General features: G+C 43.3%; 1 protein-coding gene across 1 annotated transcript in view; it reads left to right on the top strand.

Moving 5' to 3' along the window:
• LOC134355440 (guanine nucleotide-binding protein G(t) subunit alpha-2) overlaps positions 1-23,129 on the top strand; it is a 63,572-nt gene that overhangs the window by 12,351 nt on the left and 28,092 nt on the right. Inside the window, exons 2-3 of the mRNA XM_063065307.1 lie at positions 21,296-21,338; positions 22,794-22,935. Coding sequence (XP_062921377.1) covers positions 21,296-21,338; positions 22,794-22,935 — 185 coding nt within the window. The remainder of the gene's footprint in view (positions 1-21,295; positions 21,339-22,793; positions 22,936-23,129) is intronic.

The following is a 23,129-nucleotide window of genomic DNA, read 5'->3' as shown; positions in this document are numbered from 1 at the left end:
GGGCTGGAAAGGCCTATTCCACACTGTATCTCTAAATAAATAGACAAATAGATGTGGATTTTCTAACGATTGTCTGAAAAGGAGAGATTTAAAGGGGATCAGGTAAAATAGATTGATTAAATTAGAAGGTCCTGATGAAGGTTTGCAGCCCAAAATGTCGCCTCTTTATTACTTTCCATAGATGCTGTCCAGCCTGCGGAGTTCCTTCAGTATTTTATGTGTGTTAGTCTGGATTTCCAGCACCTGCAGAATCTCTTATGATTAGATTAGAAAGGATCAGTTCAGAGTTCAAAGTTCAAAGTAAGTACACTATCAAAGTGCATAGGTATACGTTACTGTAAACTACCTTGTGATTTATTTTCTTGCAAGAGGAAAATGCAATAGAATTTTACAAAAAAATGTATATATACAGGAGCTGTTTTCTACAGCTTGTAGTCTTCTCCCTGCAATGGCCAATGGAGCTACACCTGACAGCTGCGATCTCTTTCATATACAAGATGGGCCCATCGTGGAGTAACATCCACCGGAGCCATAGCTCAAACTCCACCCTTCTCCACCATGTGGTTGCCATGGTAACCGTGATGACCATCTGCTGACTGCTTCTGGGCGGCAGCAGCAGCAGGCTTCACCTTTCAGTCCACTGGCGTACAAGAGCGATGGCCAAGGCTTGTTGTGTCCAAGAGATTCAGGGTTCACAGGCTGAGCCAGAGTGTAATTATACTTTATGCTTTATTGTCGCCAAACCATTGATACTAGAACGTACAACCATCACAGCGATATTTGATTCTGTGCTTCCTGCTCCCTGGATTACAAATTGATAGTAAATATTAAAAATTTAAATTGTAAATCATAAATAGAAAATAGAAAAAATGGAAAGGAAGGTAGTGCAAAAAAACCGAGGGGCAGGTCCGGATATTTGGAGGGTATGGCCCCAATCCGGGTCAGGATCCGTTCAGCAATCTTATCACAGTTAGAAAGAATCTGTTCCCAAATCCGGCCGTACAAGTCTTCAAGCTCCTGAGCCTTCTCCTGGAGGGAAGAGGGACAAAAAGTGTGTTGACTGGGTGGGTCGTGTCCTTGATTATCCTGGCAGCGCTGCTCCGATAGTGTGCAGTGTAAAGTGAGTCCAAGGACGGAAGATTGGTTTATGTGATGTGCTGTGCCGTGTTCACGATCTTCTGCAGCTTCTTCTGGTCTTGGACAGGACAACTTCCATACCAGGTTGTGATGCACTCTAGAAGAATGCTTTCTATGGTGCATCTATAAAAATTAGTGAGGGTTTTAGGGGACAGGCCAAATTTCTTTAGTTTTCTCAGGAAGTAAAGACGCTGGTGGGCCTTCTTGGCAGTGGACTCTACTTGGTTGGACCAGGTCAGGTCGTTTGTGATATTGACCCTGAGGAACTTAAAGCTTTTGACCTGTTCCACTTGCGCACCACCGATGTAAATTGAGTTGTGTGGTCCGCTACTCCTTCTGAAGTCAACAACCAATTCCTTCGTCTTGCTGACGTTGAGGGATAGGTTATTGTCTTCGCACCATGCCACCAGGTTCTTAATTTCCTCTCTGTACTCAAACTCATCATTACCCGAGATACGGCCTACAATTGTTGTGTCATCAGCAAACTTATATATTGAGTTCGATGGAAACTTGGCTACACAATCATGGGTGTACAGTGATTACAGCAGGGGGCTGAGTACACAGCCTTGTGGGGCACTGGTGCTCAGAGTGATTGTAGAGGAGAGCTTGTCCCCTATTTTTACAGCCTGGGTCCTGTCTGTTAATAAGTTGAAGATCCAGCTGCAGATCTGAATGCGAAGGCCCAGGTTCCGGAGTTTAGGAATGAGTTTATTTGGAATGATGGTATTAAAGGCAGAACTGTAGTCAATGAAAAGGAGCCTTACGTATGCGTCTTTATTCTCCAGGTGTTCTAAGGAGGAATGTAGGGCCAGAGAGATGGCATCTGCCATTGACCTGTTGCTCCGGTAGGTGACTTGCAAAGCGTCGGGGTTGACCGGTAGGCTGTGGTTGATGTGTGCCATAACCAATCTCTCGAAGCACTTCATAGCAATTGATGTCAGAACCACAGGTCGATAGTCGTTCAGGCATGCCACCTTGCTCTTTTTCGGCACTGGGATTATCGTTGCCTTCTTAAAACATGAGGGGATCTTAAACTGAAGCAAGGAGCAGTTGAAGATGTCAGCAAACACTCCAGCTAGCTTGCTTGCACAGGCCCGGAGAACCTGTCCTGGGCGCCATCTGGGCCCGTCGCCTTCCTTGGATTTATCTTCAGGAAGGCCCTTCTAATGTCCTCCTTGGTGACGATGAATCTCGATGCCACCAGGTCCGGTTCATCCGGAGGGAGCGGGATGCTCCTCTTCTGTTCGAATCTTGCTTAGAATACGTTAAGTTCGTCAGGAAGAGAAGCGCCACAATTATTGATATTCCCAGCCTTTTCTTTGTGCCCAGTGATCTCATTTAGACCCTGCCATAGTCTAGTGGCATCCCTCTGGTTAGCCTGAGCTTCCAACTTGGCTCAATATTGCTTCTTGGTGCCCTTAATGGCTTTCTGGAGTTCATGCCTGGATTCCGTGTAGCGACTGGTATCCCCAGACCTAAAAGCCACAGCTCTAGCCTTCAAAAGGGACTTGACCTCATAATTCATCCAAGGTTTCCGGTTAGGGAATACCCGGATCGTCTTGCGATCTAGAATTACCCATTCCCGATTGCCCGTGAGAAGGTGGCAGTGAGATGGGCCTTCTTGAACCGGTGCAGGCCTTGAGGTTTGGGTAGACGCACGATACCGTCAGGGGAGGGAGTGCTGGGATTTTGAATTAGATGATGAAATGCTGATAACACTCAGTGGCCACTTTATTAGGTACATCTGTACATAGGGTTACCAACTTTCTCACTCCCAAATAAGGGACAAGATTAGCAGTCAAATACAGGACACTTGTGTTTACCCCGAGAAAGACTACCATGACCATGAAGCCTTGCGCGGGCACCTGTGTGCGCATGCGTGACATGCGCATACGTGATGTGCGCATACGAGATGTGCGCATACATGACGTGCACATGCGTGTACATGCCGATTATTTTCTACAAATCGGTTCTGGCTTAATCTTCCCGAATCCGATACACTGTACATACATTATTTCTACTTTATATAGGCTGTGTATTTATCATATCATTCCTGCTTTTACTATATGTTAGTGTTATTTTAGGTTTTATGTGTTATTTGGCATGATTTGGTAGGTTATTTTTTGGGTCTGGGAACGCTCAAAAATTTTTCCCATATAAATGAATGTTAATTGCTTCTTCGCTTTATGCCATTTCGGCTTATGAACAGTTTCATAGGAATGCTGTACCTTAGCGGGGGAAATACGGGACAAGGGTGGTCCCGTGTGGGACAAACCAATTTAACCCAATATACAGGATGTCCCAGCTAACACGGGACAGTTGATAACCCTATCTGTACACCTCCCTGTCATTGCAAATATTAAATCAGCCAATCATGTGGCAGCAACTCAATGCTCAACGGCATGCAGACAAGTGCGTATTTGAATTTCTGAAAAGCATAAACTTTTTGATACTATTTGAGATATTTTGGGGGGAGTTTAGTGGGTATACTTCCTGTCTCTTTGCTCCACGCTCCAATGCAGTAGGTGGCGGCAATGAACCTTATGTTGGTCTGGAACCTTCATTAAACTTCATTAAAAGAAGAGTAAAAGGTGCAGCTGTTGTTCAGATCAATTATCAGAATGGGAAGAAATGTGATCTAAGTGACTTTGATCGTTTAATGATTCTTGGTGCCAGACGGGGTTGTTTGAGTATCTCAGAAACTGCTGATCCCCTGGGATTTTTATGCACAGCAGTCTCTGGAGTTTACAGAGAATAGCACAAAAAAACTAAAAAGCAGAGACGGTGAGTGGCAGCTCTGTGGACAAGAATGACTTGTCAATGAGTAATGTCTGAGGAGAATAGCCAGACTGGTTCACGCTGACAGGAAGGTGTCAGAAGCTCCAATAACCATGCATTACAAAAGCGGTGTGCCGAAAACACCGTGGTAACATAATGGTTAGCGCAACGTTATTACAGCTTGGGGACCTTTGGAGTTCAAACTCAATTCCATGATGTCTGCAATGTGTCTCTGCATGTCCTCCCCATGGAATGCGTGTGTTTCCTCCGGGTGCTCTGGTTTTTTCCTACAGTCCAAAAACCTACCGGTTGGTAGGTTAATTAGTCACTCTAAATTGTCCCGCGATTAGGCTAGGATTACATCGGAGGGTTGATGGGCTGCATGGCTCGAAGGTCCACTAGGCCTATTCTGCACTGTATCTCAATAAATAATTAAATAAATTGCCCCATGATTAAGTTAGGGTTACTTGGGGTTGTAGAGATGCTGGACAGTGTGGCTCACAAGGTTGTATCACTAAAATAACAAATGAAGAGCACACATGTAGAAGCTTGAAGTGGACGGGCTACAGCAGCAGAAATCCACACAAAATACAAAATACACTCAGTGGCCACTGTATTAGGCGCAGAAGGTCACTAATAAAGTGACGGTTGAGTGTATTCCAAGTCAAGCCAGGATGTGGTTGGGAGGGCAGCTTTTAGTTGTGCTGTATCCATGCTTTTGCTGACTTGTCCTTCGAGTTGGTAATGGTGGTTGGTTTGGAAGGTGCTGCGTTAGGAATCTGCCTTTAAACTTGCGAAGAGGAGAGATTGGTTAAACTGGGCCTGCATTCTCTAGGGTTTAGGAGAGTGAGAGGTGGCCTCACGAAAACTTCCAATTCCAACAGGATACTGCAGGGAGACTCTTTCCCCTGACTGAGGAGTTGTGAACTGAAGATTACAGCCTCAGTAAGAAGCGGTAGGTCGTGTGGGGTCATTTCTTCTCTCAAAGAGCCATGAGCCTTCAAAGTTCTCTGCTCAGCAAGGCTGCAAAGGCTCAGTCATTGGATTCACTCAGAGATTCATAGATCTCTGGAGGGTAAAAGTAGCAGAGGATGAGGGGAGGACATCTCAGGGAAATCAAGCTGAGATAATCAGCCACAATCATGTTAAATGGCAGAAGAGGATTGAGACCCAAGGTGGATGACTCCTGTTCCTTATTTTTATGTTCTTTGTGCACGCTTTGCCATCACAAGTAAATGTAATGCAGTTATACATCATGGACGCAGGTTCTTTGGCCTATCGAGTCTGCAGTGCATAAAGGACCATTAGACCCTCAGACACAGGAGCAGAATTAGGCCACTCGGGCCATTGAGTCTGCTCTGCTATTCCATCGTAGCTGATATATTATGCAACTCAACCCATTCTCTTGCCTTCTCCCTGTAACCTTTGACACCCTACTAATGAAGCACCTATCAACCTGTGCTTTAAATATACCCAATGATTTGGCTTTTATAGCTGTCTACAGCAATGAATTCCAAGGATTCACCACCCTCTGGCTAAAGAAATTTATTCTTATCACTGTTCTAAATGCATGTCTCCCTGTTCTGAGGCTGTGAACCCTGGTCCTAGACTCCCCCACTATACAAAAAAATCCTCTCCACATCCACGCCATCTAGACCTTTCCATGAGGTCCCACCTCATTCTTCCAAGCTCCAGTGAGTGCAGGCACAGAGCCATTTAATGCTCTTCATACGTCAACCCTTTCATTCCTGGAATTATTCTCGTGACCTCCTCTGGACCCTCTCCAATGCCGGCACATCCTGTCTTCAGTAAGGGGCCCAAAACTGCTCGCAGTACTCCAAATGCGGTCTGACTGACGCCTTAAAAAGTCTCAGCATTACTCAGCTCAAGCTTGGCAAACACCGCAACATCAAATCCTTGCTTTTATATTCTAGTCCTCTTAAAATGAATGTTAACATTGCATTTGCCTTCCTCACCTCCGACTCAATCTTCAAGTTAACCTTCAGGGAATCTTGTTCAAGGACCCCTAAACCCCTTTGCGCCTCTGATTTTTGAAGTACGATAGGCACCCATTACTCTAATCCTACAATTCCCCCATTTTATTCTCCATACTTGACCTGTCAACCCTATGCCAGTTTGTACCACTCACCTCCACATTACAGGCCATTTGCAGCAGACAAATTACCCACCTTTGGGATGAAATTGGATCAGATGGAAGACATCCTCATGGTCACAAAAGGGAACGTGCAATCTCCACACAGACCATGCCCGAGGTGAAGACTGAAAGTGGGTCACTGAACCTGTGAGGGAGCAGGATTATTATCTGCACCGTTCCTTCTGTTTTTTAAATTATTTTTCTCAAAAATAAAATTTATATTATACATACATAAAAGAAAGCAAAGTACATGGCTTTCTTTACACCATTGTGTCACCAGGAGTGCACATGCCTAGTGCCGTCAAGCGAAATATTCACAGAGCCATTAATTTTTGTACATTGTACGTATAAAATCTAAAAATACACTTCAAATGTTTGAGAGACTGTTACACAGGGCCCAGACCTCAGTATTGAGTGATATTTTTTATATTTCAAAAAAAGACTTTATATTTGATGAAAAATGTACAGAAAGGAAGAGACAGAGCAAAAGATAAAATGTTTATTGTTCATGGTTGGGAGTTCAGCAGTGAAAACTTTAAAGAGAGAAGGACGTAAAGTTAGCTTAGTACATAGATTTTATTATTCTGTTATGGATTTTGTTCTGTTTTGTAGCTTCAAAACATTAAACTCATTCAAAGAAAGACACAGGAATCTGAAAATGTGGGTGTAACTTTGTCTTTAAACGTGGTGCACTCATATCACGTGGTCGCGTGATGACATATGCAATTAACATATTTTTACCTATAATCCATAATGAATTATTTAAAAGAACAAGAGTGTTTAATCAAACAATATACATATATACTTTTTTTTATAATTTATACTTTATTGTTGCTAAATAATTGATACTAGAACGTACAATCATCACAGCGATATTTGATTCTGCGCTTCGTGCTCCCTGGAGTACTATATATATATATATATATATATATATATATATATATATATATATACACATGATAACTCAAACATTACTTACATGTTAAAAACACAACAGATTTATTCAGTATGACCACAGGAAATTGAACCTTAAGGTTGTATATGGTGACATATTTATATACTTTGATAATATATTTACTTTGAACTATTGTTGTCACCCATGTGGGCTCCACAGAAACATAGAAAACCTACAGCACAATACAGGCCCTTTGGCCCACAATGCTGTGCCGAAAATGTACTTACCTCGGGTTACCCATAGCCCTCTATTTTTGTAAGCTCCATGTACTTATCCAGGAACCTCTTAAAAGACCCGATTGTATCTGCCTCCAACACCACTGGCGGCAGCCCATTCCACACACCACTTTCTGCGTAAAAACTTACCCCTGACATCTCCTCTGTACCTACTTCCAAGCACCTTAAAACTCTGCCCTCTCGTGTTAGCCATTTCAGCCCTGGGAAAAACCTCTGACTATCCACACGATCAGTGCCTCTAGTCATCTTATACACCTCTATCAGGTCACCTCTCATCCTATGCCGCTCCAAGGAAAAAAGGCCAAATTCACTCAACCTATTCTGACAAGGCAAGCTCCCCAATCCAGGCAACATTCTTGTAAATCTCCTCTGCACCCTTTCTATAGTTTCTGCATCCTTCCTGTAGTGAGGTGACCAGAACTGAGCACAGTGCTCCAAGTGGGGTCTAACCGGGGTCCTATTTACCTGTAACATTACCTCTCGGCTTTTAAACTCAATCCCACGCTTGATGAAGGCAAATACATCATATGCCTTCTTAACCACAGAGTCAACCTGCACAGGAGCTTTGGGTGTCCTATGGACTCGGACCCCAAGATCCCTCTGATCCTCCAGACTACCAAAAGTTTTACCATTAATACTATATTCTGCCATCATATTTGACCTACCAAAATGAACCACCTCACACTTTTCTGGGTTGAAATCCACCTGCCACTTCTCAGCCCAGTTTGTATCCTATTGATGTTCCGACCCCCAACCTTTGTGTCATCAGCAAATTTACTAACCCATCCCTCCACCTCCTCGTCCAGGTCATTTATAAAGATCATGAAAGAAAGGGGTACCAGGACAGATCCCTGAGGCACACCACTGGTCACCAACCTCCATGCAGGATATGACTCGCCTACAACTACTCATTGCCTTCTGTGGGCAAGCCAGTTCTGGATCCACAGAGCAATGCCCCCTTGGATCCCATGCCTCCTTACTTTCTTAATAAGCCTTGCATGGGGTACCTTATCAAATGCCTTACTGAAATCCATATACACTACATCTACTGCCCTACCTTCATCAGTGTGTTTAGTCACATCCTCAAAAAATTCAATCAGGCTCATAAGGCACGACCTGCCTTTGACAAAGCCATGCTGACTATTCCTAACCATATTATCATCAGCTCTCTAAGGTGATAGACCTTTTGATTGTTCGAGGGGCTGCTCCCACCCAACTCAGCCCCACCATATGCAGTAGCACAAGGATCAAGACTGCCGACTTTTGCACAGATGCTTAGCGTTGGCTGAATTGAGGTTCAGTGTGTCCCTCAGCACGTACTCCTGCAGCCTAGACTGATCCAGCCTGCAGCGTTCCCTTGTGGATATCTCTCTGAGCTGGAGGAGCACCAGGTTTCAGGCAGACCAAAGGATCTCCTTCATGCTGGGTCCCTAGCTTCCTTCTTGCACTTTCACTGCACCCACAACTAAAGAGCGTTTCCCTGAGTTTGCTTCCCATCACTTTAAAGCTGTTTCATTCTGCGAAATGGTGATGACGTGTTTTTGAGGAGTTGTTACCGTGGCAGCATGAAAAAAGCAGTAGCTAATTTGCAGGAGGTGATCTTGCAAAAAGAAGTGATAATAACCAGGAGGTTGACTTCTGTCGAGTTCGTTGTGCGATAAATATCATAGTTGCGAATTTGAAGAAACTTGCTGTTTAAAGTACATTGGCTACAAACCTAGTCTATCGTCAGAAACAATCATGACACATACCTGTTGCAAGAATGACACCTCTTCATTTAACTTCATCCTTAGCACCTCTCTCTGTAGATCATCAATCCGAATATATCAGTTCATGGCTCAATGCCTTCGTTTGGTAATTACCCTAGGAAATGTTTAGTGATGTATTGCTGTAGTAATGATACATCCTCAATTTGATTTATAAATCTGCTTCAAGCAACTTACAACTTATCCTGATCCAACCACGCTGACATCACAACCAAGAAAGCTCACCAGCACTTCTACTGCCTCAGGAGGTTAAAGAAATTTAGCACATACTCTTTGACTATCACCAGTTTTTAATCAATGCACTGTCGAAAGCATCCTATCCAGATTTATCATTGGTTGGTATGGCAACTGCTCTGCATATGACCACATGAAACTGTAGACACAGCTCAACACATCACAGAAACCCTCCTCCTCTCTATGGACGCTATCGACAATTCTCACTGCCTCAGTAAAGCAGTCGGCATAAACAAAGACCCCACCCACCTCAGGCATTCACTCTTCTCAACTCATACAAAAGCACGGAAGGCAGCTTCTATCCCGCTGTTATAAGACTATTGAATGATTCCCTAGTGTCATAAGATAGATTTTTGACATCACTACCTACCTCATCGCGACCTCGCACCTTACTCTCCACCTGCACTACACTTTCCCAATACTGTAACACTTCATCCTGCATTCTGTACCACCTCAATGCACTGTTGCAATGAATCGATCTGTATGAGCAAGAATTTCACTGTACGTCGGCATGTAACAATAGTAAGCACAGGAGATTCTGCAGTTGCTGGAAATCCAGAGCAACACGCACAGACAACGCTGGAGGAGCTCAGCAAGTCAGGCGGCGTCTATGGAGGGGAATAAGCAGTCAATGTTTTGAGACGAGACCTTCGTCAGGAACTAAAAGAAAAGGGCGCAGAAGGCAGAATAAGGTGGTGGCAGGAGGGGAAAGCGTACAAGCTGGCAGGTGATAGGTGAGGCTGAATGTGGGTGCAATAGGACGAGGGATGAATAATTTTTAAAATGTATTATTTGGACTATTTCTCCTCCTTTGCACATTGGATGTTTAGTCTAATATTTCATATATTCTATTATATCTCTTTATCTTCCTGAAAATGTCTACAAGGAAATGAATTTCAAGGTACTATATGGTGACATGTGTGTATTTTGATAATAATTTTACTTTGGATGTGGACTTGGGAAAAAAAGCTTGTGTTTCCCCCAGACATTGTGGCTACAACACTCTGGCCAGACATGGTCCTGTGGTCCACAACAGCCAAGCTGGCATATGTTGTGGAATTGACAGTACCATGGGAAGATGGTGTCGAAGAAGCTTATGAGAGGAAAAAGACCAAGTGCTCTGAACTGGCGACTGAAGCTGCCCAGAATGGCTGGAAGACCAAGATTTTCCCTGTAGAAGTGGGATACAGGGGATTCATTGCTACATCTACAACCAGTCTATTGAAGAAGATGGGGGTGAGGGGTCACTCCCTCCAACAAGCAATCAAGTCCTTGTCAAATGCAGCAGAAGAATGCAGCAATTGGATTTGGATTAAAAGGAAAGACAACAACTGGGCTGCAAGATGAAGACAGGAGGGTGTGGAATTGAGGGGGGTGTATCTGGGACGCCAGGTAGCACCGCTGAGCCCTCTGGAGATGTCGTGGGCTTATCAACGAAAAGTCAAAGAAGGAGGGTGCCCACCTGATGACCCCGATGACGTACCTACCCTCCCTCCTTGTCACCACTCCAAACCCACTGCCAACATCAAGAGTGCTAACTTACCATAGGGATTGAAACATCAAGTCCTAGTAGCACTACTGAACTTTTTGAACTTTGATGAAGTAAGAAGCTGGGAGGTGATAGGTGGAAGAGGCAAAAGGCCGAAGAAGAAGGAACCTAATTCTGCACACAGATCATTTATTGGGATCTAATCTTCATCTACTGACCCCTCCCCATCTTGATATATATTTTCTGCACCCTCTCTTAAGCCTTTTCACCTTTCCTGAGTTTTGGGATCCAGAACTCATTGCATTATTTCAGTAGTCATTACACCAGTACATATATGTACTTTTGTGTATGACAATAAACTATTGACCTTCTCAGGCCAATAAACACTCCTCAGAGGGGGAGTCTAGGACCAGAGGGCACAGCCTCAAAATAGAAGGATGCTTCTTTGGAACAGAGATGAGGAGGAACTTCCTTAGCTAGAGGGTGGTGAATTTGTGAAATTCATTGCCACCAGCGGCTGTGGAGGCCGCCATTGGGTATATTTGAACTGGAAGTTAATGGGTTCTTGACTAGTAAAGGTGACAAGGGTTTCAGGAAGAAGGCAGGTGAATGGGGTTGAGAGTGACAATAAATTAACCAGGATGGAATGGCAGAGCAGATTCAAATGGCCTCAATCGGTTTGTATGTCTTATGGTCTCATGACTTCCTTGTCTTTCTGCTCTGTGGATTTATTTATAAAGTCCAGGATCAGATCCTTCTTAAGAATAAATAATTTGTACAATGAACGCAACATTCCTGTCTCAGCAGCTGACTAAAGTAGAAAGAAGTACCGATCGTACAAACCAGAAGGCCATGCACATTTTCAGAGGTCATTTACTTTGTGTGCAGCCAGGAGCAAACCTCCCTACTGCCTAACTTTGAAGGCAGCATGGTCACTCCACCATTGATGTGTGTATTTAAGATGGTGTGACCTCTGAAGGCGGCAGTGCTCCACTGTCCCACTATGTTACACTGATCGCAGCCGAAGCAGATTGTGCAGTAGGAGTTATCTGAGGGAACTGGGGGATTTGTGGTGAGAGGCGCTATAGGGGAGATTGTGGCAGCATATTGTCTCTGTCAGCTCAGCTCCTCATCCGCTAAATGGATTTCTGCTGGGAATGAGGAGCTTAACCTGCCAGCTCAGAATGGGAGTAAACATTTAATCAGTAAATACCACTGATAAGCCAAAGAGGAGTGCTTTGTAATGCCTGTTTGTCATTCAGTTTTCCTTCAGATCCGCTTCTGTCATAAGCACAACGTTGAAGGAGACAGATATTTCCTGACAGAGACCACCCAAAGAATTTCTCCTCATGTCCCTGAAAGATCACCTGTAGCCAGACCCCCAGAGACTGTACACACCCCTCCCTCACTGGCCCAATTCTTATCAGTCCAGTCCATCTCCCGCTGGAAATTTCTGCATATTGCCACTACAAAGACCACAAGACCATTAAGTTTTAGGAGCAGAATTAGGCCGATTGGCTCATCGAGTCTGTTCTGCCATTTCATCATGGCTGATCCATTTCCTTCTCAGCCCCAATCTCCTGCCATCTCCCTGTATCCCTTCATGCCCTGGCTAATCAAGAATCTATCAATCTGTGCCTTAAATATACCCAATGACTTGGCCTCCACAGTTGCCTGTGGCAATAAGTTCCATAGATTCACCACTCGCTGGCTAAAGAATTTCCTCCTCATCTCCATTCTAAATGGACGTCCCTCTATTCTGAGGCTATGCCCTCCGGTCCTACACTCACCCACCATTGGAAGCATCCTCTCCACATCTACTCTGTTGAAGCCTTTCAACATTTGTTGTCGAAAGCCCACATCTCGGCCAAAATGCTTGGGCCGACCTGGGAGCAACAAACAATCATAACTGAGAAATTAGGATTGAGAACAATATAAATTAAGATGCATTCCTCATACTAGCCTCCCCACTATCGAGGACATCGTCAAAAGGTAATGCCTCAAAAAAGCAGTATTCATCTTTAAGGGCCCCCACCACCCAGGACATATCCTCTTCTCATCACTAGCATCAGAGAAGAGGTACAAGAGCCTGAAGACACACACCCAAATTTATTAGGAACAGCTTCTTCCCTTCTACTACCAGTTTTCTGAACAAACAATGAGCCCCTGAACACTACCTCACTATTTTTGCTCTTGTTTTGCACTCCTCATTTAATTGTAATTTATAATATATTTTATGTATTGCACTGTACTGCTGCCACAAAACAACAAATTTCATGACATATGGCAGTGGTAACAAACCAGTTGTCAGAGTTAGATAAAAGACTAAAAATGGACAAGCAATTTTATAATGGTAGGCAGCCGTTGATCCCAGGGGATCGTGGGTTTGCGCCTCCAGTGGACTGAGCCCTCTCCAGGGCGCAAGCCTGGGCGGGGAGATTTGAGGAACCAGCTGTTACCCATGCAGTGGGTTGCCCCTCTCCACGTCACTGATGTAGTCCAAGGGAAGGGCAAGCGCCGATACAGCTTGGCACCAGTGTAGTCGCAGAGGTTGCCAGAGTGAAGTGGTAAACGACATCAAACTGCCTTAGGGACCCCGGCTCCAGATTTCTTCCTCAGGGTTTCCTCCCAAAGCCTTTCCCATAGGTGGGTGTGGCCAAAGGCAGCGGAGGTTTAAAATCAGATTTTTCCTTCTATAGGAATTTTATACAGATATATTAAGGATCTACTGATATCACCAAGACTTTTTCTTGTTTAAATATTGATCAGAAAGTGTAGGAAACTTTAGCAAGCCATATAACCCATCAATCCTCTTCTAGCCCACTAGGTTTTCAAGCTATCAATGAGATTGGTTGCCAACTAAATCCAATGCAATCTGAGCAAATCAGTATTTTGTACATTAGTTTAGGTTGTGAATGACATTGAATTTCAGGAATGTCTGGCTTGCTTTATACTGCTGGAAAATTCCTATGAAAAATTAAATTAATTTGAAAGGCATGCATTTTGCATCAAAAACACAGATGGTGAGAAAAAATGAGGCATTCCAAATGTTTTTATATTACACCGTATTACTGATCATCCCCAGTGAATGATTCATTCTAATCTTGCTGCATTATTTAAGGCAAGACAGCGACATATTTCATTAAGAATTTGGGGAGGTTTGGAATGTCACCTAAAACACTCAAAAATTTATACAGAACATTCTGACTGGCTGCATCATCATCTGGTACGGCGGGCGGGGGGCGTGGGTAAGAGGCTACTGCACAGGATCAAAATAAGTTGCAGAGAACAGTAAAATTAGTCAGCTCCATCATAGGCACTAGCCACCGTAGTATCAAGGAGCAATGCCTCTGAAAGGCAGTGTGCCTCATTCAGGACCTCCACCACCCAGGACATGCCCTCTTCTCACTGTTACCATCAGGAAGGAGGTACAGAAGCCTGAAGGCACACACTCAGTGATTCAGGTACAGCTTCTTTCCCTCTGCCATCCAGTTTCTAAATGGATATTGAAACTATGAACACTACCTCCCTACTTCTTTTATTTCTATTTTTGCACTACTTTTTTAATTTAACTATTTTATATATATAAAATTGTACTTACATATTGTAATTCACAGTTTATTTCTATACTTTCATGTATTGCATTGAACTGCTGCCACAAGGTTAAGAAATTTCACAACGTATGCTGGTGATATTAAACCTGATTCTACCTCTGATACTGAAGTCATTAACTTATTAGATGCAGACATAATTGACCATACCAGCATTTATTGTCCACCCCTAACCGCCTCCGCGTTGAGGTGGTAGTTATGAGGTAGTCACATTGGAGGGTTTAATGTCAGAACAGAGCAGAGTGGATAAGGGTGGAAGGCTGCAAAGTGAACACCCTCAGATACAAGAGACAGAAGATAGAAACAACACACCGTGGCCAGTTTATTAGTCGTCTCCTGTACCTAACAAAGTGGGCGCTGTGTGTATGTTGTAGCACAGCTACTTCAAGTTTCGATAGCTTTAGCGTTCAGATATGCTCTTCTGCACATCACTATTGTAATGTGTGGTTATTCAAGTTCCTGTTGCCTTCCTGTCAGCTTGAACCAGTCTGGCCATTCTCCTCTGACCTCTCTCATTAGCAAGGCGTTTTTGCCTACAGAAATGCTGCTCACTGAATGCTTGTTGCACAACTCTCTAGAGACTGGTGTGCATGAAAATCCCAGGCGATCAGCAATTTCTGAGGTATTCAAACCACTTTATCTGGCATCAATGATCATTCCACAGTCAAAGTCACTTACTGTAGAACACATTCCTTCCCCATTTTGATGGTTGGCCTGAGCAGCAACTGAACCTTTTGACCATGTCTGCATGCTTTTATCCATTGAATTGCAGCTACTTGATTTCAGAGTGTGGCTGGATTCTTAATGCTATAGCAAGTGATGATTTTTGTTAACAAATCTCTTAAAATATATTTTATGCAGTAGGTGGAGTGTAATTCCCTCAGATAAGTACTTGAAAACATAATAGCTGAATATGTTTCAATTTCCTCCACATCCCAAAGACGTGTGGGCTAGTGGCTTAATTGCCCACTGTACAATGTCCCTAGTGGTAGATTCTGAGGGGAATTGGTGGGGTGGGGGGGGGGGAGTCTGGGGAGAATAATAAATAGGTCAGTGTAGGATTCATGTAAGTGAGTCCAGGATGATTGACAAGGGTTCAGTGGACAAATGGGCCTATAACTGTGCTATATAAATCTATGAATCTCTATGAAATTTTAAACCAATGTATTTAAATTTTAGAAGATCATCTGATTTTGCACCTGCTTCTGCACTGTGCATGTTCTAATCTTAATTTCCATGGTTGAAAATAAGTTTGCTAAAAAAGGATGATCCCTTTCCTCCCTACATTTTGTGACAATTCTTCAACGTGATTGGCTGCTTATGTTGCAAGACTCTGTGGAGCCGTCAGAATATTAACTGTGGTCACGGAAACGGAAACCATAGCAAAGTAATCACTAGATTTTCATGCTTGTCTCCCTTCATGGTCTGTTACAATCACCATGGCTTCACAACTGACTGCAAAACATGACCCATTCTGATTTCACCACAGGCGGGGGATGGGTTTACTGGAAGTTCTCCTCTCTTTCACAATTTCATGATGGACACGCTGGTAGCTGTCCATCAAATGACATTTGATGTTGTACAGGCAATACGAACTAAATACTTAATTTTAGAGAGGAGAGCCTTATGTTTTTATTGGATGTGCTTCCTTCAACTCAGTATTCCCTTGTCGAGTCATAAATTGGCCAGTCTCCAAACAAGAGTGGAAATTTGGCTTTGTGATTTGCCAAGATACAGATGTAACACTTCGGATACTAGCCTTTTATAAGCAAGGATAGTTAACTATACCTGTGCCATAACTAGGAAGATACTTTTGGAACTGAAAGAGAGGAAAATAACAGGAACATTTTTATCAACCAACAAACATAAAAGTTGCTGGTGAACGCAGCAGGCCAGGCAGCATCTCTAGGAAGAGGTACAGTCGATGTTTCGGGCCGAGACCCTTCGTCAGGACTAACTTACTAGCTCTTCTTTCAGTTAGTCCTGACGAGGGGTCTTGGCCCGAAACGTCGACTGTACCTCTTTCTAGAGACGCTGCCTGGCCTGCTGCATTCACCAGCAACTTTTATGTGTGTTGCTTGAAATTCCAGCATCTGCAGATTTCCTCGTGGGAACATTTTTATCAGCTATTTCTGAAAAATACACAGCAGGATAACAGTTTTACCACAGCTTGGTGTTGTATTAATCACAACAAGAGATGTTAATGATTGTGGAAAAAACAGATTCTTCCATTGGTAGCAGAGAGATTTTCACAGCTTCCTTGAAGAAATGCAACGTGCCCACCAATACCTGCTACATGATCGTTCAAAGTGGAGAAGGAGCATTTAGGGTGACTCTACAAGGCAATGCCCGAAGTCTGAGCAGAGCAGAGGAGCATGAGGGCTGAGGGGAGCACAGGAGCGCCGGAGAGAGTTAGGGGAGCAGAAGTGTATTGGCGGGGGTGGGGTGGTGAACATGTTCTTATAGACAAGAGATTCTGCGGTTTCTAGAAATCCAAAGCATCAAGCACAAGATGATGGAAGAGCTCTGCAGGTCAGGCAGCGTTTATAGAGAGGAATAAACAGTCAACATCTCAGGCCAAGAGCCTTCACAGGTGGTTTTGTATGTTTATTTTGACTATGTATTGTGTCTGTCACAACATTGGAGGTTTTCTGGTTAATTGCTTCAAAGATGTTTGTGGGAGCTTGCTACGTACAAATCTGCTATCTCAGTTCCATGTACATTAAAAAAAAATGTCTCATTGGTTGGAAAACAATCCAACATGCAGAGGAGGAGCGATAAATTTTTTTCCTCATGTTCTGATATCTTTTAATATAGTACCATACCTTAACAAGTAGCACTTGTATTATACAGAGCCCCGATTACATAATAAAACCTGTTGCAGGAACTTCGCAGAGATGTTTACAGACAGAACTTGGCACCAGGTCACAGAAGGAGATTATAATACAGGGAAAGGAGTAGACTTCTCATACATATATCTCTAAAGGAGGAGGAAGAGACAGAGAGAGAACACAGAGAGCGCTGGTTGCACGAAACGCCTAGCGTGGGTGATGGGAGAGGCAGATACATTAGGGGCATTTAAGAAGTCCTTAGATAGGCAGATGGATGATAGAAAAATGGAAGGCTATATCCATGGGTCACTGCTAAGGCACAGGCCGGGGTCTGATCAAACCCGGTCGGGTTGCCTGGGTGTTTTGTGTATGCTGTTGAAAGACCCGAAACACCCGACGACCCCGGGTAGCATCACTGATGATGTGCCCTAGCACATCATGCAGATGTTTCTGTAAGAAAAAATGGTCATCACAACAATCTGGGTTGAAAGGCCTGTACTGTGCTGTCTATTAGAACATGGTGCAAAAAAAACATGCAATGACAACTATAATCACGGTTGCAAAAGAGGAGATATTTGGAGGAACAGAGATATCTTAAATGCTTGTAGTGCTGACGGAGATTATAAGTAATAAGATCGTAGAATATGGAAAAGATGGGAGGGGGAAGATGGGGTTCTAACATTTAACTGTCAAACATTAGAGATCATTTACTTAACTTACAGTTAAAGAATCTTACTGAAGTTCAGTTCATGGGCATCAGATTCAGATACTGTGTGAGAACCAAACCGTCACAGCACAGGAGCTCAATCTAGCACTAGATTACTTTCCAAGACCTAGTCCAAATTGGCTCATGAAACCTTCGCAAACATTTGGCCTAATCACATGACACTATGGTTAAGCAGCACACATAAAAATGGCTGGTGAACGCAGCAGGCCAGGAAGCATCTATAGGAAGAGGTACCGTCAACTGTACCTCTTCCTATAGATGCTGCCTGGCCTGCTGCATTCACCAGCAATGTTTATGTGTATCGCTTGAAATTCCAGCATCTGCAGATTTCCTCGTGTTTACACTATGGTTAAGCAAGGTTGGACCTTTAAAGCAACAATCACCTACATAAAGACAGAGTACAAAGCTCTATACTTCTGCTCTCTAAAATATTTTCTTTAATTCAAAGTAATTGTACTCTGCACTGGCCGTTAGCTTCTGATGATTATACACACAGCTGCCCCTGTAATATTGCGCCTCAGATGGCTTGGTTTGAAACAGTAGAGAGGGGCTCTTGAACACACAGGTTATTCGGTCTCCAACGATGATCGCGGTCAGAGAGTATTTTGGAAGAGAATCCTAATAAGGAAAACTAAACCCAAGTGTCTAGACATCCTGCTTCCCACCTTTGGCTTTGGAAACCGAATAAAAACAAGTTCCCTCCACTGCACTGTTTATTGCCAGGGTTTTGTAAAATTCATTCTTTCTATTTCCAGATGGCCGCTAATTATTTTTAAGTACCAGTGCAAGGAGACAGTTCTGATATTTAACGGAATTCTTGCAGTAATTCTAACATTTTTCAATATCTACTGGACTGTCCCTGAATATACTGCAAGGTTGTTGATTCCCAATGCCCACACAATAGCGATTCTTCAGACTTGGTATAATATTGTTAACTTCTGGAGCTATATGGAACAATTGGTATCATTACGCAAATATATTCAAAAACCATTGAAGGTTTGCTTGTCTATCCTCTGGTTCCATCAGACCATAAGATACAGGAGCAGAATTAGGCCATTTGGCCCATCGAGTCTGCTCTACCATTTCATTACGGCTGATGCAATTTTCCTCTCGGCCCCAATTTCTTGCCTTCTCTCCGTATCCTATCATACCCTGACCAATCAAGAATCTATCAACCTCTGCCTTAAATATACTTAAAGACTTGACCTCCACATCCACCTGTGGCAACTAATTCCACAGATTCACTACTCTCTGGCTAAAGAAATTCCTCTTGATCTCTGTTCTGAAAGGATGCCCCTCTATTCTGAAGATGTGTCCTCTGGACCTGGCCTCTCCCACCTTAGGAAACATCCTCTGCACATCCGCTCTATCAAAGCCTTTCACCATTAAAGCAACACACATAAAAGTTGCTGGTGAACGCAGCAGGCCAGGCAGCATCTCTAGGAAGAGGTGCAGTCGACGTTTCAGGCCGAGACCCTTCGTCAGGACTATTAGGACCTTTCACCATCAGTTAGGTTTTAATGATGTCACCCCTCATTCTTCTGAATTCTAGTGAATACAGGCCCAGAGCCATCAGACGCTTTTCATATGACAAGCCATTCAATCCTGGAATCATTTTCGTGAACCTCCTTTGAATCCTCTTCCGTGTCAGTACATCCTTTCCAAGGTAAAGGGCCCAAACAATTCTCCAAGTGGGGCCTCACCGGTGCTTTATAAAGTCTCAATGTCACATCCTTGCTTTTATATTCTAAATGTCTTGAAGTGAATGCTCACATTGCACTTGCCTTCCTCACCACAAATTCAACCTGCAAGTTAACATTTAAAGAATCCGACATGAGGACTCTCAAACCCTTTCCGTTTCAGTTTTTTTTGTATTTTCTCTCCATTTAGAAAATAGTCAATCCTTTTATTTCTTCTACCAATGTGCATGATCATACATTTCCCGACACTATATTCCATCTGCCACTTCTTTGCCCATTCTCCTAATCTGTCTAGGTCCTTCTGTGGCCTCTCTATTCCTCAAAACTACCTGCCCTTCTACCTATTTTTGTATCATCCACAAACATTCAGGATCATTCAGAGATGGCCAGCCCATTGGCAGAAGTGAGCACCCCTGATGATTATTTTTCAGCCTAAAGATTGGTTAGATTGGTGATACCACCTATTTACTGTTGGAAGTTTGCTCCTTTTCTAGGTGGTTGGCCACATTGTTCGAGTAGTTCAGACTCTGGTGGCGGAACTCTGGATATTCAATGGTCCACAACTCTTCCTGTACCCTCCTTGTAAATGCTCTCTTAACTTTAGAAAACAGACCTATATTTTTAAAAATCGCAACTCAGACTGCACAGCAAGAAGTCAATATGCACAGCATTAAACATTTTTAAAAATGCTGCAAGTACCGGAAATCTGAAATAAAATCAAAACTTGCTGCAAACACTCAGCTGGTTGGGTAGCATAAGTGTAAAGAGAAATCGAATTCCTGTTTCAGGGCAGAGATCTTTTGCAACTTCGATAGGGCATTTCGAAGAATCGGTGAACGAAGCTACCACCACGTTCTTTTTCAGGACAGGAATTTATACAATCTCTTAGAGGTGTCAAATTCACCACATTGGCCAGTTTCTCATCTCAGCAATTCTTATTGTATATGAAGGACCCCGTAACCTTCCGAGTGTATTCTAGGGCTTTGGGACAGTGGAGAGACCGAGAGCGGGAGAGGTTTGAAACCTAGATCTGAGGGGAGAGGGGAACATTTTTTCAGAATAAGAATGTCCATTCAAGAGGAGAAAATCCCCTTCTTCTTCTTAAGCCCATTACACCTTCTGGGGCATAGCCAACATCAGCTAACCAGAGTCCTATGTCCTGAGTCCCGTTGGCCCTGTGTCTTCTGCTTTCACCGCATGACTTCATAGAGTACCTCTTCCAGGCGAAGGTCCTTCCCCTCCCAGAGAACAGGCCTTAGGATCTCCTGTTGGTGTTTCTGTAGCTCAGCATTTTTATGGAATGGAGTTGCTAGCCTTTTACCCAACCCATCTCCTTTCACAGCCAGGCTTGGGACCATCCATGGTGCAGTTTAGGAGAAGTCCCCTCCCCATCCCCCCCTCAGAAATATTAGAGGGTTAATTTTTCAGAGGGGGTTGATTCTCTACCTCAAGGGGGTTATGAAGGCTAAGTTACTTTATATATTCAAGAACAAGAAAGATCTCTTATTCTTATGGAATCAATGATTACAAACAGCAGACAGGAGAGTTGAACTGAGGCCAATGTTAGAAATGCCATGATTTTTTTGAATGATATAACATGGTTGAGTAGCTGTTTGGCATTCTACTTCTTTTGGCCCACTACTCCTTACAATTACAACTGTTTTTCAATCTTTCAGGAGCTGGTGAATCAGGAAAAAGCACCATTGTCAAACAGATGAAGTAAGTGCAGATTTTCTCCTTTTAAAAAGACCTAAAAGTTTACTCACTTCACTGACGTGAGCCCACAGTTTATAAAACAGCACTGCCGTGTTAAAATAGCACTCCAAGTGCAAACACACGTGTACCATTTTTTTCTGCTTCCTGCTGCAATCACTTGTCATTTACACAGCTGTCATATTGGTATGTAACAGCATCTGCAGACAAACTGTGAGTGCACATTTCCTCCCAAATGTAGAAGATTCAGTTTATAAATTCACTCTCACGGGCAGTTCTGCGGAACACTAACCTTTAGCTGGTAATCACAGGAAGGTAGAACCACTCTCACCTGAATAAGACAAATTGAATGGATCATCCTCATAAATATAAAGCTTCTCTGTTTTCTCGAACGATATGCTGACGCATCCACACATGTGTGCATGCACACACATGGCCATACACACCACAAGAGAGTACACACACACGGGCACACACACACACCACAGCCACACGATAGTCCACAAGCATGTGTGCGCGCACACACACCACAACCACACAAGTCCACACTCACACACACCATACACACACATATGCACAACTACATGTGTCCATACACACACACAGACATGCATAGCCACACGTGTCCACACACACAGACATTCATAGCCACACGTGTCCACACACACAGAGCTGAAAGCAGGTTGCTTACTTGGTTTCAAACTCTGTCAAGTCTGCGTGCATTCCTTTGGATGATTCTCTGACCAAGGGAACATTATTGCCTCCAGAGTATAAATGCACTTTATTGCACATTGACTGTGGAACACCAGTTCTATCGCTGAGAATATCCAGAAGCAACACTAATACATTCAGTGTACAGAGAGTGCACTAAAACCACGAGAACAGAAAGTTACATATATAGGTAGATACTTTATTGATCCCAAGGGAAATTACAGTGTCAGAGTAGCATTACAAGTCCACAAATATACAAATATTAGAAAAGAAGTACGAAAGAATGAAAAATAAGTTACCTCAAACAGGAGGGGGCCATCTCTTCCCCGGCTACAGGTTGGTTCATTATAAAGCCTAATGGCCAAGGGTAAGAATGACCTCATGTCGCGCTCTTTGGAGCAGCATAGTTGTCTTAATTTATTACTAAAGGCGCTCCTCTATTCAGCCAAGGTGACATGCAGAGGGTGAGAAACATTGTCCAGAATTGTCAGGATTTTCCGTAGGGTCCTTTGTTCTACCACAGCCTCTAGCATGTCCAGTTTGACTCCTGTAACAGAGCCAGCCTTTCTAATCAGTTTAATGAGCCTGTTGGCATTGGTTGCATTGACGCCATTGCCCCAGCACACCACTGCATGGAAAATTGTGGTGGTGACAACAGACAGGTAGAACATGTGAAGGAAAGGCCTGCATACTCCAAAGAACTGTAAATCCTGAAGTGAATAATTAACACCAAACAATTTATTCTCATAGAATCATCCACCAAGATGGCTATTCAAAGGAAGAATGTTTAGCCTTCATATCCATCATCAACGGCAATATCCTTCAGTCTATCCTGGCTATCGTTCGAGCCATGTCCACCCTTGGGATTGACTACGGAAATGCAGCAAATGCGGTAAGAAAGCATCCTACTTCAAAAATATTGACAAGGAATCCTTCTAAAACTTCGGTGTGTTGACAAGAACAGCAGATTAGATTCAATAGCACAGTGGATGTTGTAAAAATACAGCTCACACTTGTTACCATATGTTCAACATCTTAGTATTATTCAGGCATACCATTATAATTTCGTTGTACTCGGGAATTTCT

Source organism: Mobula hypostoma, chromosome 13 (assembly GCF_963921235.1).
Source record: "Mobula hypostoma chromosome 13, sMobHyp1.1, whole genome shotgun sequence".
In the NCBI taxonomy this organism is placed as follows: domain Eukaryota; kingdom Metazoa; phylum Chordata; class Chondrichthyes; order Myliobatiformes; family Myliobatidae; genus Mobula; species Mobula hypostoma.
This window is presented reverse-complemented; position numbering and strand designations above follow the sequence as displayed.